This window comes from Lampris incognitus, chromosome 20 (genome assembly GCF_029633865.1).
Source record: "Lampris incognitus isolate fLamInc1 chromosome 20, fLamInc1.hap2, whole genome shotgun sequence".
Lineage (NCBI taxonomy): Eukaryota > Metazoa > Chordata > Actinopteri > Lampriformes > Lampridae > Lampris > Lampris incognitus.
Window position 1 is genome coordinate 964,274 of NC_079230.1, and position 12,702 is coordinate 976,975.

General features: G+C 45.7%; 1 protein-coding gene across 2 annotated transcripts in view; it reads right to left on the minus strand.

Moving 5' to 3' along the window:
* The window catches only part of ctc1 (CTS telomere maintenance complex component 1), a 146,919-nt gene that overhangs the window by 97,984 nt on the left and 36,233 nt on the right, over positions 1-12,702 (minus strand). For both annotated transcript variants that reach the window (XM_056300419.1, XM_056300418.1), the window contains exons 3-4: positions 11,393-11,504; positions 11,022-11,244 (exon numbers count right to left, since the gene is read on the minus strand). In XM_056300419.1, coding sequence (XP_056156394.1) covers positions 11,022-11,244; positions 11,393-11,504 — 335 coding nt within the window. The remainder of the gene's footprint in view (positions 1-11,021; positions 11,245-11,392; positions 11,505-12,702) is intronic.

Sequence of the window (12,702 nt, forward strand, 5' to 3'; positions counted from 1 at the left end):
CAATCTCTTTCAGGGCATTTACAGTCAGGCCACTAACACCTCTGTCTGATCACAGCCAAATTACTGTGTATCTTAAAAAGGCAGAAACATCTAACACAACAACTAAACCCAGTAAGCTGTACAATATCAACAAACAATACAGATGGGCCCAAAACAGCACAGAAGAATATCAGAAGGCAATTCCAGAATCTAAAATTCAATCACTTATAGACAGTTATCTTGTTCAACCCTACCTTCACAACAAAGAAGGAGTAAGTCGGGCTGTACAAAATATAAATGAAATATTTGACCAACCGGCATCTATACCCAATTTGAAGACCTCCAGATCCAAATCTAAAATATACACATAGAGAAATGGTTTAATTTTGAATGCAAAAACATGAGGAAAAACCTCGGAAAATTATCAAATGAGAAACATAGACAGCCAGAGAAGCAGCACTTACGCCTTGGTTCTTGTGAAGCATTGAAACAGCAAAAAAACACACAGAATGAAGAGAGAACAGCTTACACAAAAACAATTAAAAACAAATGAAGAATCAATTAAAACAAATTACTTCTGGGACAACTGAAATGCACTACATAAAAAATACCATGCGGAGATACCAATCCAAGATGGAGATGTACGGAAAGACCATTTCAACAAATTATATAATAAAATAACAATGAACCCAGAGCAAAGTGAAATATATGAAAAAATGCTTACCCTAGAATCAGCTATTAAAAATATCAAAACATATTAGACTACCAAATGACTGAAAAAGAACTGAATGAAAAGTTACAGGCTCTGCATGCGGAGCAGACAGAATACTGAATGAAATGTTAAAAAAACACAGACACCAAATTAAGACTGGCCATATTAAAACTGTTCAACTTGTGTGTCGGACACTTCTCTGACATCTGGAATAAAGGACTAATCACGCCCATATTCAAGAGTGGAGACAAACTCCACCCTAATAACCACTGAGGCATTTGTGTGAACAGTCATCTGGGGGAGGTGATTTGTAGTATTTTGAACACAAGGCTCATAGAAAGAAAAGCTTTTGATTCACTTTGGCATGAGGGCCTATTTTATAAACTATTGGAAAGTGGTATACATTACATTAGATTACATTAAAGTCATTTAGCTGACGCTTTTATCCAAAGCGACTTACAATAAGTGCATCATTTAACATAGGAAATCAGGAGAACTACTAGTCATCAGAGGTCATAAGTGCATCTAAACAAGCATCTAAGAGCAAAACCAGTGGTAAAGTAAAAGCGCAAGAAAGAGATTTTTTTTTAAAAAAATTAGTGAATACAATAAGTGCTAAGAACAAGTAACAGGGTAGTAGTTCTTGAAGAGGTGAGTTTTCAACCATGCTCCAAAAGATCGGCAGCGACTCCACTGTCCTGACATCAGTGGGGAGTTCATTCCACCACTGTGGGGCCAGGACAGAAAAGAGCCGCGACCGGATCGATCGGCAGCAGGGGCCTCTGTGCGACAGGGCAACCAGGCGGCCCGAGGCAGCAGAGCGAAGTGGTCGGGTGGGGGTGTAGGGCTTGACCATGGCCTGGAGATAGGAAGGAGCTGTTCCTTTCACTTCCCTGTAGGCTAGCACCAGAGTCTTAAACTGGATGCGAGCAGCTACTGGGAGCCAGTGTAGGGACATGAGAAGGGGAGTTGTGTGGGAGAACTTAGGGCGGTTGAACACCAGACGAGCTGCAGCTTTCTGAACAAGCTCTAGAGGTTTGATGGACGATGCCGGGGCGCCAGCAAGTAGGGAGTGGCCGTAGTCCAGCGGGGAGATGACCAGAGCCTAGATGAGCACCTATGCCGTCTCGTCGGTGAGGAATGGGCGAATCCTCCTGATGTTATAGAGCAGAAATCTGCAGGAGCGAGCAACCGATGCAATGTTTGCAGCAAACGACAGTTGGTCGTCCAGGATCACACCCAGATTCCTCGCAGTCTGAGTTGGCGTCACCACGGTGTTGTCAATGGTGATGGCCACGTCTCGGTGCAGGCAACCTTTCCCTGGGAGGAACATCAGCTGTCTTGTCCAGATTGAGCTTCAGGCAGTGTGTCGCCATCCAATCCGAGATGTCAGTCAAGTATGCAGCAACGCATGTCTCTACTTGTGTGTCAGAGGGAGGAAAGGACAAGATCAGCTGGGTGTCATCGGCATAACAATGGTAAGAGAAGTCATGCGAGTGAATAACAGAACCCAGGGATGTCATGTACAGGGAGAAAAGGAGAGGACCCAGAACCGAACCCTGTGGAATGCCTGTAGTCAGTCTGCGAGGCTCCGACAGACCCCCTCCATGTCACCTGGTAGGAGCGACCCGTCAGGTAGGATGCAAACATTGAGAGTGCAGAGCCTGTGATACCCAGCCCCTCGAGGGTATAGAGGAGGATCTGGTGGTTCACTGTGTCGAACGCAGCTGACAGGTCCAGGAGTATCAGGACAGAGGAGAGAGAGAGTTTGCTCTCACAGAGTGTAGCGATTCTGTCACTGCAACGAGGGCCATCTCTGTCGAGTGACCCACCCTGAACCCAGACTGGTTTGGGTGCAGGAGGTTGTTCTGGTGGAAGTACAAAGAAAGTTAGTTAAAGACAGCACGTTCGAAAATTTTGGATAGAAAGGGTAGAAGGGAAACCGGTCTGTAGTTTTTGACGTCAGAGGGGTTAAGTGATGGTTTCTTGAGAAGGGGGGTGACTCTAGCATTCTTGAAGGCACATGGAAAGCATTCTGCCTGGAGGGAGGTGTTGATGAGGTGGGTTAGAAAGGGAAGGAGTTCAGGTGCTATAGACTGAAGAAGAGGGGAGGGGACTGGGTCAAAGGAGCATGTGGTGGGGCGACTGGATGTGATGAGGTTGAGGACCTCGTCAGGGGAGAGGGGAGCGAGGTGGAATAGGGTGGGACGTGCAGAGGTGTGGGAGGATGCAGAGGGTGGGATAGTGCAAGCAGCACTAACCGGGTGGTGAGAAAAAGAGGATCTGAGGTTGTTTACCTTCTTGTCAAAGAAGTTAGCGAAGTCATCAGGGAGAAGGGAGGAAGTAGGAGGAGGAGGTGGCGGTTGAAGAAGTGTAGAGAAGGTTTTAAAGAGTTCCTTAGGATTAGAGGCAGAGGATAGGATTTTAGAGCGATAGAAGGCAGCCTTAGCAGCAGAAGCCAGAAGAATCGAAAGCCTGCATGCAGAATTTTGTAAGAGAATCCTCCGGTCCAGAGGAAGTCTACCAACAATGCATGCAGAGCAGAATTAGGCCAACACCATTGAATAATTTACATTGAAAAAAGAGCCATTCAGTTCGGGAAACACCTAAAAATGAGTGACCTCAAATCCTGTCATTATAAATCCCTCAAAAGCCAAGAGATGAACATAGAGAAGAGTCCCCTCAGCCAACTAGTCCTGACGCTCCACAGACTAACACTAGACCTTCTAACACCACTAATAATAACCAGCCTCAGGACATTGACGTCATTCCTCAACACATTCCACCCAACCAACCTGTCAATCAACAGAAACACAATGATGAAACCTATTGGACTGAAACAACAAAAACCCAATGTAAACTCCAGTGCAATGTGGCTCTAAATAGACAGTACAGCATGGCAGAACATGTGACCATCTGACTGATAACACACCGAGAAACACCTTGACAATGTCCACACTCCGTGAGCACAGCCTGGCCATGGAGAAAGACCCACACACACAAACCCGCTACCCAGAGAGGACAGACAGGCTGTGTCTCACTGTGGTCAAGGAGTGGTGGAGACACAGCTCCACTTCTTGACCACATGTGACAAACACAAACATATAAGAAAAGAACACCACCCCAAGTTCACAAAAATAACACAAACACAAATACGTGTTGACTCTGCCCAGGCAACCCCTTACTTATTAGGTGAGAAAGCCCAATGTTCATGGTGGCAGCAAAGTGTGTAGCAGCTGCCACAAAGTGAGGGACAATGAGGGACTAAAACCACTTCATTAATATATGTCTGTTTGTTTGTTTGTTTGTTTGTTTGTTTGTTCTCGACTGTCTTATCTTCTTTGTGTTGCTTGCTATGACATTAAGTATTTTGTATCATATGTTATCAATGCTTTGGCAATATGAGAATGTTGTCATGCCAGTAAAGCACATTTGAACTGAATTGAATTGAACGGAATTGAATTGAATTGAATTGAGAGTGGGAGAGAGAGAGAGAGAGAGAGAGAGAGAGAGAGAGAGAGAGAGAGAGAGAGAGAGAGAGAGAGAGAGAGAGAGAGAGAGAGAGAGAGAGAGTGGGAGAGAGAGAGATGGAGAGAGAGCGAGTGGGAGGGACAGAGAGAGTGGGGGGAGAGACAGAGAGGGAGGGAGAGAGAGGTGGAGAGAGAGAGTGGGAGTGAGAGAGTGGGAGGGACAGAGAGAGTGGGAGGGAGAGACAGAGACAGAGAGAGCAAAAGAGATGGAGAGAGAGTGAGTGAGTGGGAGAGACAGAGAGAGAGTCACTGTCAGAGACAGTCAGCAGAGTCACATCCTTACCACGCACAGGCTCACTGACCACAGTCTAGCCACTGAAAAGGGCAGATACACAAAACTTCTTGGCTACCAAAAGAGCAAAGAATATGTGGTCACTGTACGGCAGGTGAGGTGGAGACAGAGATGCACTTCCTGCTAAATTATGAGAAATTCCAGAACATAAGAGAAAAATACCAGGAGACATTTGAAAATCAGATTCCAAATGTTCTACTCCTGGATGAGAAAGAACAATGGCCACTTATTTTAGAAGAGGGTCAAAGGTCACACCTTGCAGCACAATGTGTGTCAGAATGCCATAGCCTAAGGGTCAGTGAATGACCAAACCACTGTCAATTACTGTCAGTTATTGTTCAAGTGCTGTTCTATGTTTCTGCCAGATCTGTGTATTCCTTTTTCCTTTTTTTGTGTTCAGTTCTCTGTTGACCTGTTCTGCTTTGGCAACATTGTAATCAATGCAGTCAAGGCAATAAAGCATAATTGAATTGAACTGAGGGAGAGAGAGGGGAGAGTGGGAGAGAGAGATGGAGAGAGAGAGAGATATTTTGATTTTTAAAAGGTACATTTATTCAGAATACATTACAGTCCAACAGCTGATACTCAAACACAACCGTCTCTTTATCATCCAGCTCATACAAAAAAGGTGTCAGGAAAAAAAGACCATTGAGTATCTAAACAAGCATTTGCAAAAACAGAAATTCAAAATAAAATACCCAACATTACAAACACAAATTCGCCTCAGGGGGTTTGCAGCAACACAACATCCTGTCCTTAGACCCTCGTCTCGGATGAGGAACAACTCCCTACAAAACCCCCTTAACAGGGACAAAAAATAGGAAGAAACCTCAGGGAGAGTAACAGAGGAGGGATCTCTCTCCCAAGACGCACAACGTGCAATGAATGTTGCGTTTACACAATTTACATACCAAAGAAATATGAAACAAAGCCAATAATACAGCCAGGACTTTCCCTCATTACACAAATAAAAAAGAAAAGAAAAACAGATCTTCATCAACTCCCACTATGCACAATAACGCCCGCAGTTCTGGAAAAAAAGGCCAGTTCTGTGCAGAAGCTCTGCTCTGTAGGGTGATGTTCATGGTGGAAACCAGTTTCTGGGAAAGTCCTGGAGAGCACCAGTCGTGGACATCCAGCCTGGCTCCATGAATCAGTGGCTCCTCCAGCAGCAGTAAGAGGGAGATGGCCCAGTGCAACACACTTTTGACCAAATTCGTCTTAAGCATCGTCAAGGAGTTGCAGTTTCACTTTCTGTACAAGTTTTTTCAGTCTGAAGATTTCCTGGTCAGTAAATGTGTTTACTTCCAAATCTCCTGTGTTTTCATAAAAAGCTGCAAGTCTGGAAAGTAATTTTCCACCTTGACCACCCTCAAACCCTTGGTGACCTGTAAAAACTTCTTGATTTTCAGGAAAGCATAGCTCCCTTTTGTGTCCACCCGTGTGAACACGAGAGGTGGAAACTAACTCACAGCCACTTTCTTCAGTGTCCTCCTCAGATGAAGAGGAAGATGGCTTCTTACTTTTTGAAACCCTATTTGCTTTTGTATATTCCTGTCTACCCTCTGTGAGATTCCTTTTAATAGACTTTTTTAATTTTATTTCATCATCCAATAGCATCTCTTTCTTTTCCTCAAGTACAGACTCTGCCACTCTAACAGCAGTCTGCTGTATTTACTTCTTCCAACCACAATTCATATCTCGCCCAGCCAATTTGCTACACTCCCTGTTCTCACTGTTTCATTCCCATCAGCTTCCACCTGTTCACGTTCTGTCACCTTCTCATCGTGGTCGCCTTTTTTAACCTGCTCAACTGCCCACCTCCCTCTCCTGCCTGCTCAGTCTGTCCGGTTTCCTTGTGTTCTCCAGCCTCGGTCTCTTTCTGTTTCACCGCCTGGTCTGTTTCTCCTGCCCCTTGCTCCCTGGCCACCTGTCTGTCCTGTGCTGACTCGGCAGCGTCATCTCCAGCCGGAGATGCGCCGCTCGTGGCGGCATCGGGAGACGAAGGCGGCCCTTGACGATCAGACCTACCCTCACTCCTCTCGGGACAAGACCTTATTAAATGCCCCTCAGACCCACAGCCAAAACATTTCATCATGCCGGATGTAATGAACACAATGTAGTCAAAACCGTCGATCCTGAACTTAAGCTTCAGATCCAAATCCTCCGCATTGTCTCTCAGAATCATGCAGCCTTGTCTCCTATGGGACACAACGATCTCAAGTGAGGAGACTTGCAACCCGAAGAGACCATCTTTATCGGGGACACTAACTGTCCGTATCTTGTAAGCTCCTCCTCTAAAGCAGCATGTCTCATGAACGGGGGAGCATTAGAAATGGTGAGTCTCGTGGCAGGATGAACCAGCGGCAGAACAGGAGTCAACGTGTCCTTCATCACCACACCGCTGTCCACCTCCTGGTTGGCTTTATCACCACTATCGATAAACATGACCACAGCACTGTTCATCCTGGATGCTGATTTGATGCTTCCATATCCCACATGCTCGCCTACCGTGAGGCAGAACACCTCCACCGCACATTTGACCACCAAAGCAACTTTAATCGTGTGCCAACTTTTCAAACAAATGCTGTCCATCCATCACCCACAGCGGCCATATTGCCCCGCTGAGGGCGGTAGCACCTAGGGTTGCCAACGTTCCTTAAAATAAGGAATCGTTCCTTATTATATATTATATATATATATATATATATATATATATATATATATATATATATATATATATATATATATATATATATATAGATGAGTGTGTGAACCCAGCCACTGAGGACGCACAAGCCAGTGCATTCTTAGTGCCGGTCCCAAGCTCGGACAAATGGGGAGGGTTGCATCAGGTAGGGCATCCGCCGTAAAATCTTTGCAAAATCAAATATGCGGATCATAAATAAGGTTTCCATACCGGATCGGTCGAGGCCCGGGTTACCAACGACCGCCACCGGTACTGTTAACCAGCAGGGTGCCGGTGGAAACTATGCTACTGTTGGGCGAAGGAGGAGAGGGGGAAGGTATGTCCAGAGGCAGCTAGAGAGGAGGAAGGGTAGGCGTGTGGAGGTGAGAATGTTGGCACTATGACTGGTAAAGGGAGAGAGCTGGCTGACATGATGGAAAGAAGAAAGGTAGGCATCCTGTGTGTGCAAGAGACTAGGTGGAAGGGGAGTAAGGCCAGGAGTATCGGAGGGGGGTTCAAACTCTTCTACCATGGTGTGAATGGGAGGAGTAATGGGGTAGGGGTAATTCTGAAAGAAGAGTATGTCAAGAGTGTGCTGGAGGTGAAGAGAGTGTCAGACAGAGTGATGAGTATGAAGCTGGAAATTGAAGGTGTATTGCTGAATGTTATCAGCGCATATGCCCCGCAAGTTGGGTGTGAGATGGACAAAAAAGAAGAATTCTGGAGTGAGTTGGATGATGTGGTAGAGAGGGTACCCAAGGAGGAGAGAGTGGTGATTGGAACGGACTTCAATGGACATGTTGGTGAAGGGAACAGAGGTGATGAGGAGGTGATGGGAAGGTACGGAGTCAAGGAGAGAAATATGGAAGGACAGATGGTGGTCGATTTTGCGAAAAGGATGGAAATGGCTGTGGTGAATACATATTTCAAGAAGAGGGAGGAACACAGGGTGACGTACAAGAGTGGAGGAAAGTGCACACAGGTGGACTATATCTTATGTAGAAGGCGCCATCTAAAAGGGATTGGAGACTGCAAGGTGGTGACAGGGGAGAGCGTAGCTAGGCAGCATCGGATGGTGGTCTGTAGGGTGACTTTGGAGACCAAGAAGAGGAAGCGAGTGAAGACACAGCCGAAGATCAAATGGTGGAAGTTGAAGAAGGAAGACTGTTGTGTGGAGTTCAGGCAGGAGTTAAGACAGGCACTGGGTGGTAGTGAAGAGTTGCCAGATGGCTGGAAAACCACTGCAGAAATAGTGAGGGAGACAGCTAGGAAGGTACTTGGTGTGTCATCAGGACAGAGGAAGGAAGACAAGGAGACTTGGTGGTGGAATGAGGAAGTACAGCAAAGTATACAGAGGAAAAGGTTGGCAAAGAAGAAGTGGGATAGTCAGAGAGATGAAGAAAGTAGACAGGAGTACAAGGAGATGCAGCGTAAAGCAAAGAGAGAGGTGGCAAAGGCAAAGGAAAAGGCGTATGGTGAGTTGTATGACAGGTTAGACACTAAGGAAGGAGAAAAGGACTTGTACCGATTGGCTAGACAGAGGGACCGAGCTGCGAAGGATGTACAGCAAGTTAGGGCGATCAAGGATAGAGATGGAAATGTGCTGACAAGGGAGGAGAATGTGCTGAAGGTGGAAGGAGTACTTTGAGGGGCTGATGAATGAAGAAAATGAGAGAGGGAGAAGGTTGGATGATGTAGGGATAGTGAATCAGGAAGTGTGGTGGATTAACAAGGGGGAAGTGAGGGCAGCTATGAAGAGGATGAAGAGTGGAAAGGCAGTTGGTCCTGATGACATACCTGTGGAGGCATGGAGATGTTTAGGAGAGATGGCAGTGGAATTTTTAACTAGATTGTTTAACACAATCCTGGAAAGTGAGAGGATGCCTGAGGAGTGGAGAAGAAGCATACTGGTACCGATTTTCAAGAACAAGGGTGATGTGCAGAACTGTAACAACTACAGAGGTATAAAGTTGATCAGCCACAGCATGAAGATTTGGGAAAGAGTAATAGAAGCTAGGTTAAGAGGAGAGGTGACGATCAGCGAGCAGCAGTATGGGTTCATGCCATGAAAGAGCACCACAGATGTGATGTTTGTTTTGAGAATGTTGATTGAGAAGTATAGAGAAGGCCAGAAGGAGTTGCATTGTGTCTTTGTAGATTTAGAGAAAGCATATGACAGGGTGCCGAGAGAGGAGGTGTGGTATTGTATGAGGAAGTCAGGAGTTGCAGAGAAGTATGTAGGAGTGGTGCAGGATATGTATGAGGGAAGTGTGACAATGGTGAGGTGTGTGGTTGGAATTACAGATGGGCTCGAGGTGGAGGTGGGATTACATCAAGGATCGGCTCTGAGCCCTTTCTTGTTTGCAATGGTGATGGACAGGTTGACGGACAAGATCAGGCAGGAGTCTCCATGGACGATGATGTTCGCGGATGACATTGTGATGTGTAGTGAGAGTAGGGTGCAGGTTGAGGAGAGCCTGGAGAGGTGGAGGTATGCACTGGAGAGAAGAGGAATGAAAGTCAGTAGGAGCAAGACGGAATAACTATGCGTGAATGAGAGGGAGGACAGTGGAATGGTCAGGATGCAAGGAGTGGAGGTGATGAAGGCATATGAGTTTAAATACTTGGGGTCAACTGTCCAAAGTAACGGGGAGTGCAGGAGAGAGGTGAAGAAGAGAGTGCAGGCAGGGTGGAGTGGGTGGAGAAGAGTGTCAAGAGTGATTTGCGACAGAAGGGTACCAGCAAGAGTTAAAGGGAAGGTTTACAAGACGGTAGTGAGACCAGCTATGTTGTATGGTTTGGAGACAGTGGCACTGATGAAAAGACAGGAGGTGGAGCTGGAGGTGGCAGAGATGAAGATGATAAGATTTTCACTGGGAGTAACGAAGAAGGACAGGATTAGGAACGATTATATTAGAGGGACCGCTCAGGTTGGACAGTTTGGAGACAAAGCAAGAGAGGCAAGATTGAGATGGTGTGGACATGTGTGGAGGAGAGATGCTGGGTATATTGGGAGAAGGATGCTGAATATGGAGCTGCCAGGGAAGAGGAGAAGAGGAAGGCCAAAGAGGAGGTTTATGGATGTGGTGAGATAGGACATGCAGGTGGCTGGTGTGACAGAGGAAGACGCAGAAGACAGGAAGAGATGGAAACGGATGATCCGCTGTGGCGCCCCCTAACGGCAGGAGCCAAAAGTAGTAGTAGTAGATGTGTGTGTGTGTGTGTGTGTGTGTGTGTGTGTGTGTGTGTGTATATATAGTGTAAGGCACATTATATTTGTTATGCTCGCGCTGCCCCATCCATCCAACCCCCGTCCCTGTCCCCTGTTCCTTATTTCCATTTCAAGGAGTTGGCAACCCTAGTAGCTACCGAAAAAAAACAACTCCACTCAGACCTGTCACCGAAAAAAACTAACTAAAAGACAACAAAAAAGCACATGAAAAAGGACAAGACGGATAGGAAAAAAAATCGTTTTAGAAACTTGTTTATACCGAAGCAACACGCTGCTACTCCGTCCTCACTCGCACTTCCGCTGCACTCCAAGAGAGATGGGGGGGGGGGGGTTGATTGAAAGAAAATAAAGTACTGACTCAACAAAAAACTGTTTGCTGTACGCTAGCAGAAGCCACAAACAGCAGCGTTTCATTCTTCCCAGGTTCCGAACAAAAATGAATTGAATGCATGCAAGTCGCATGAACGACTTCCGCACTCGGAGAAAACGATCATCCGATCAAGCCGACATGCACTTGAAAGCAGGGTGTGTGTGTGGGTGTGGGTGTGTGTGTGTGTGTGTGTTTGTGTGTGTAGACCAACACTTACCTCACAGGTCACACGCCCACTAGCATCTGTCAACAGCCACTCTCCAGCGGGGCCTACTTTCAGACAACCAATGAGCAGCAGGTTTACTCGAGGCAGGGCCTTGTGATTGGGCAGGATTTGCTCCGCCTCTCTTGCCCATGCTTTGTGCTGATTGGTGCTCCACGAAAGGTTGCTAACGCAGGCTACATGCTGCCTGTCAATCAGCTCAGAGACAGACACCAGCCTTTTAACCAAGGGCAGAAAAGAAAGAGGTCAAACGCCAAGACAAAGAAAAGGACAAGCAAAACAACAAAAGTGAGTAAAACAGTAAACAAGCCATCCTCCTTCACCGTTTGAACCAGGCAGACAGCTACGCCAGGTGTGAGTCCTACCTGTAGCTGAGAGGCAGGGTGTGTGTGGCACTCGCTCCCATGGCCTCTTCTATTCTTCTCACCACACACACACTGAGTGTGACCGGACTCACTCTGGACAGCTCAAGTCCATCTGCACACACAACACAACACAACACAACACATCACATTAGAGTGCTGTCTTCTATCAACTGCCTCTATTTGACATGTACCAGCTGTCTGTTCATCTGCCTGTCCTACTGTTTCTCTAACCATCCATCAGTCCATATGACTGTCAGCCTGTCCCTCCATCCATCTATTTCTCTGTCTTGCTATCTATCTATCCATCCATCTATCCACCTATTTCTCTATCTATCCATCCATCCAGCCATCTATTTCTCTGTCTTGCTATCTATCTATCCATCCATCCATCTATCTATCTATTTCTCTATCCGGCTTTCCATCCATCTATCTATCTATTTCTCTATCTGGCTTTCCATCCATCCATCCATCTATTTCTCTAACTTGCTATTTATCTATCCATCCATCATCCATCTATTTCTCTATCTGGCTATCTATGCATTCATCCATCCATCTATTTCTCTATCTGGCTATCTATCCACCCATCTATATATTTCTCTATCTGGCTATCTATCCATCCATCCATCCATCTATTTCTCTGTCTTGCTATCTATCAATCCATCCATCCATCCACCTATTTCTCTATCTGGCTATCTATCCACCCAACTATATATTTCTCTATCTGGCTATCTATCCATCCATCCATCCATCTATTTCTCTGTCTTGCTATCTATCAATCCATCCATCCATCCACCTATTTCTCTATCTGGCTATCTATCCATCCCATCCACCCATCTATTTCCCTGTCTTGCTATCTATCTATCGATCCATCCATCCATCTATCTATTTTTCTATCTGGCTTTCCATCCATCCATCCATCTATTTCTCTAACTTGCTATCTATCTATCTATCCATCATCCATCTATTTCTCTATCTGGCTATCTATCTATCCATCCATCCATCTATTTCTCTATCCATCCATCCATCCATCCATCTATCTATTTCTCTATCTGGATATCTATCTATCCATCCATCCATCTATTTCTCTATCTAGCTATCTATCTATGCATTCATCCAGCCATCTATTTCTCTATCTGGCTATCTATCTATCCATCCATCATCCATCTATTTTTCTATCTGGCTATCTATCGATCCATCCATCATCCATCTATTTCTCTATCTTGCTATCCATCCATCCATATATTTCTCTATCTTGCTATCTATCCATCCATCCATCTATTTCTCTATTTCTCTATCTATCTATCTATCTA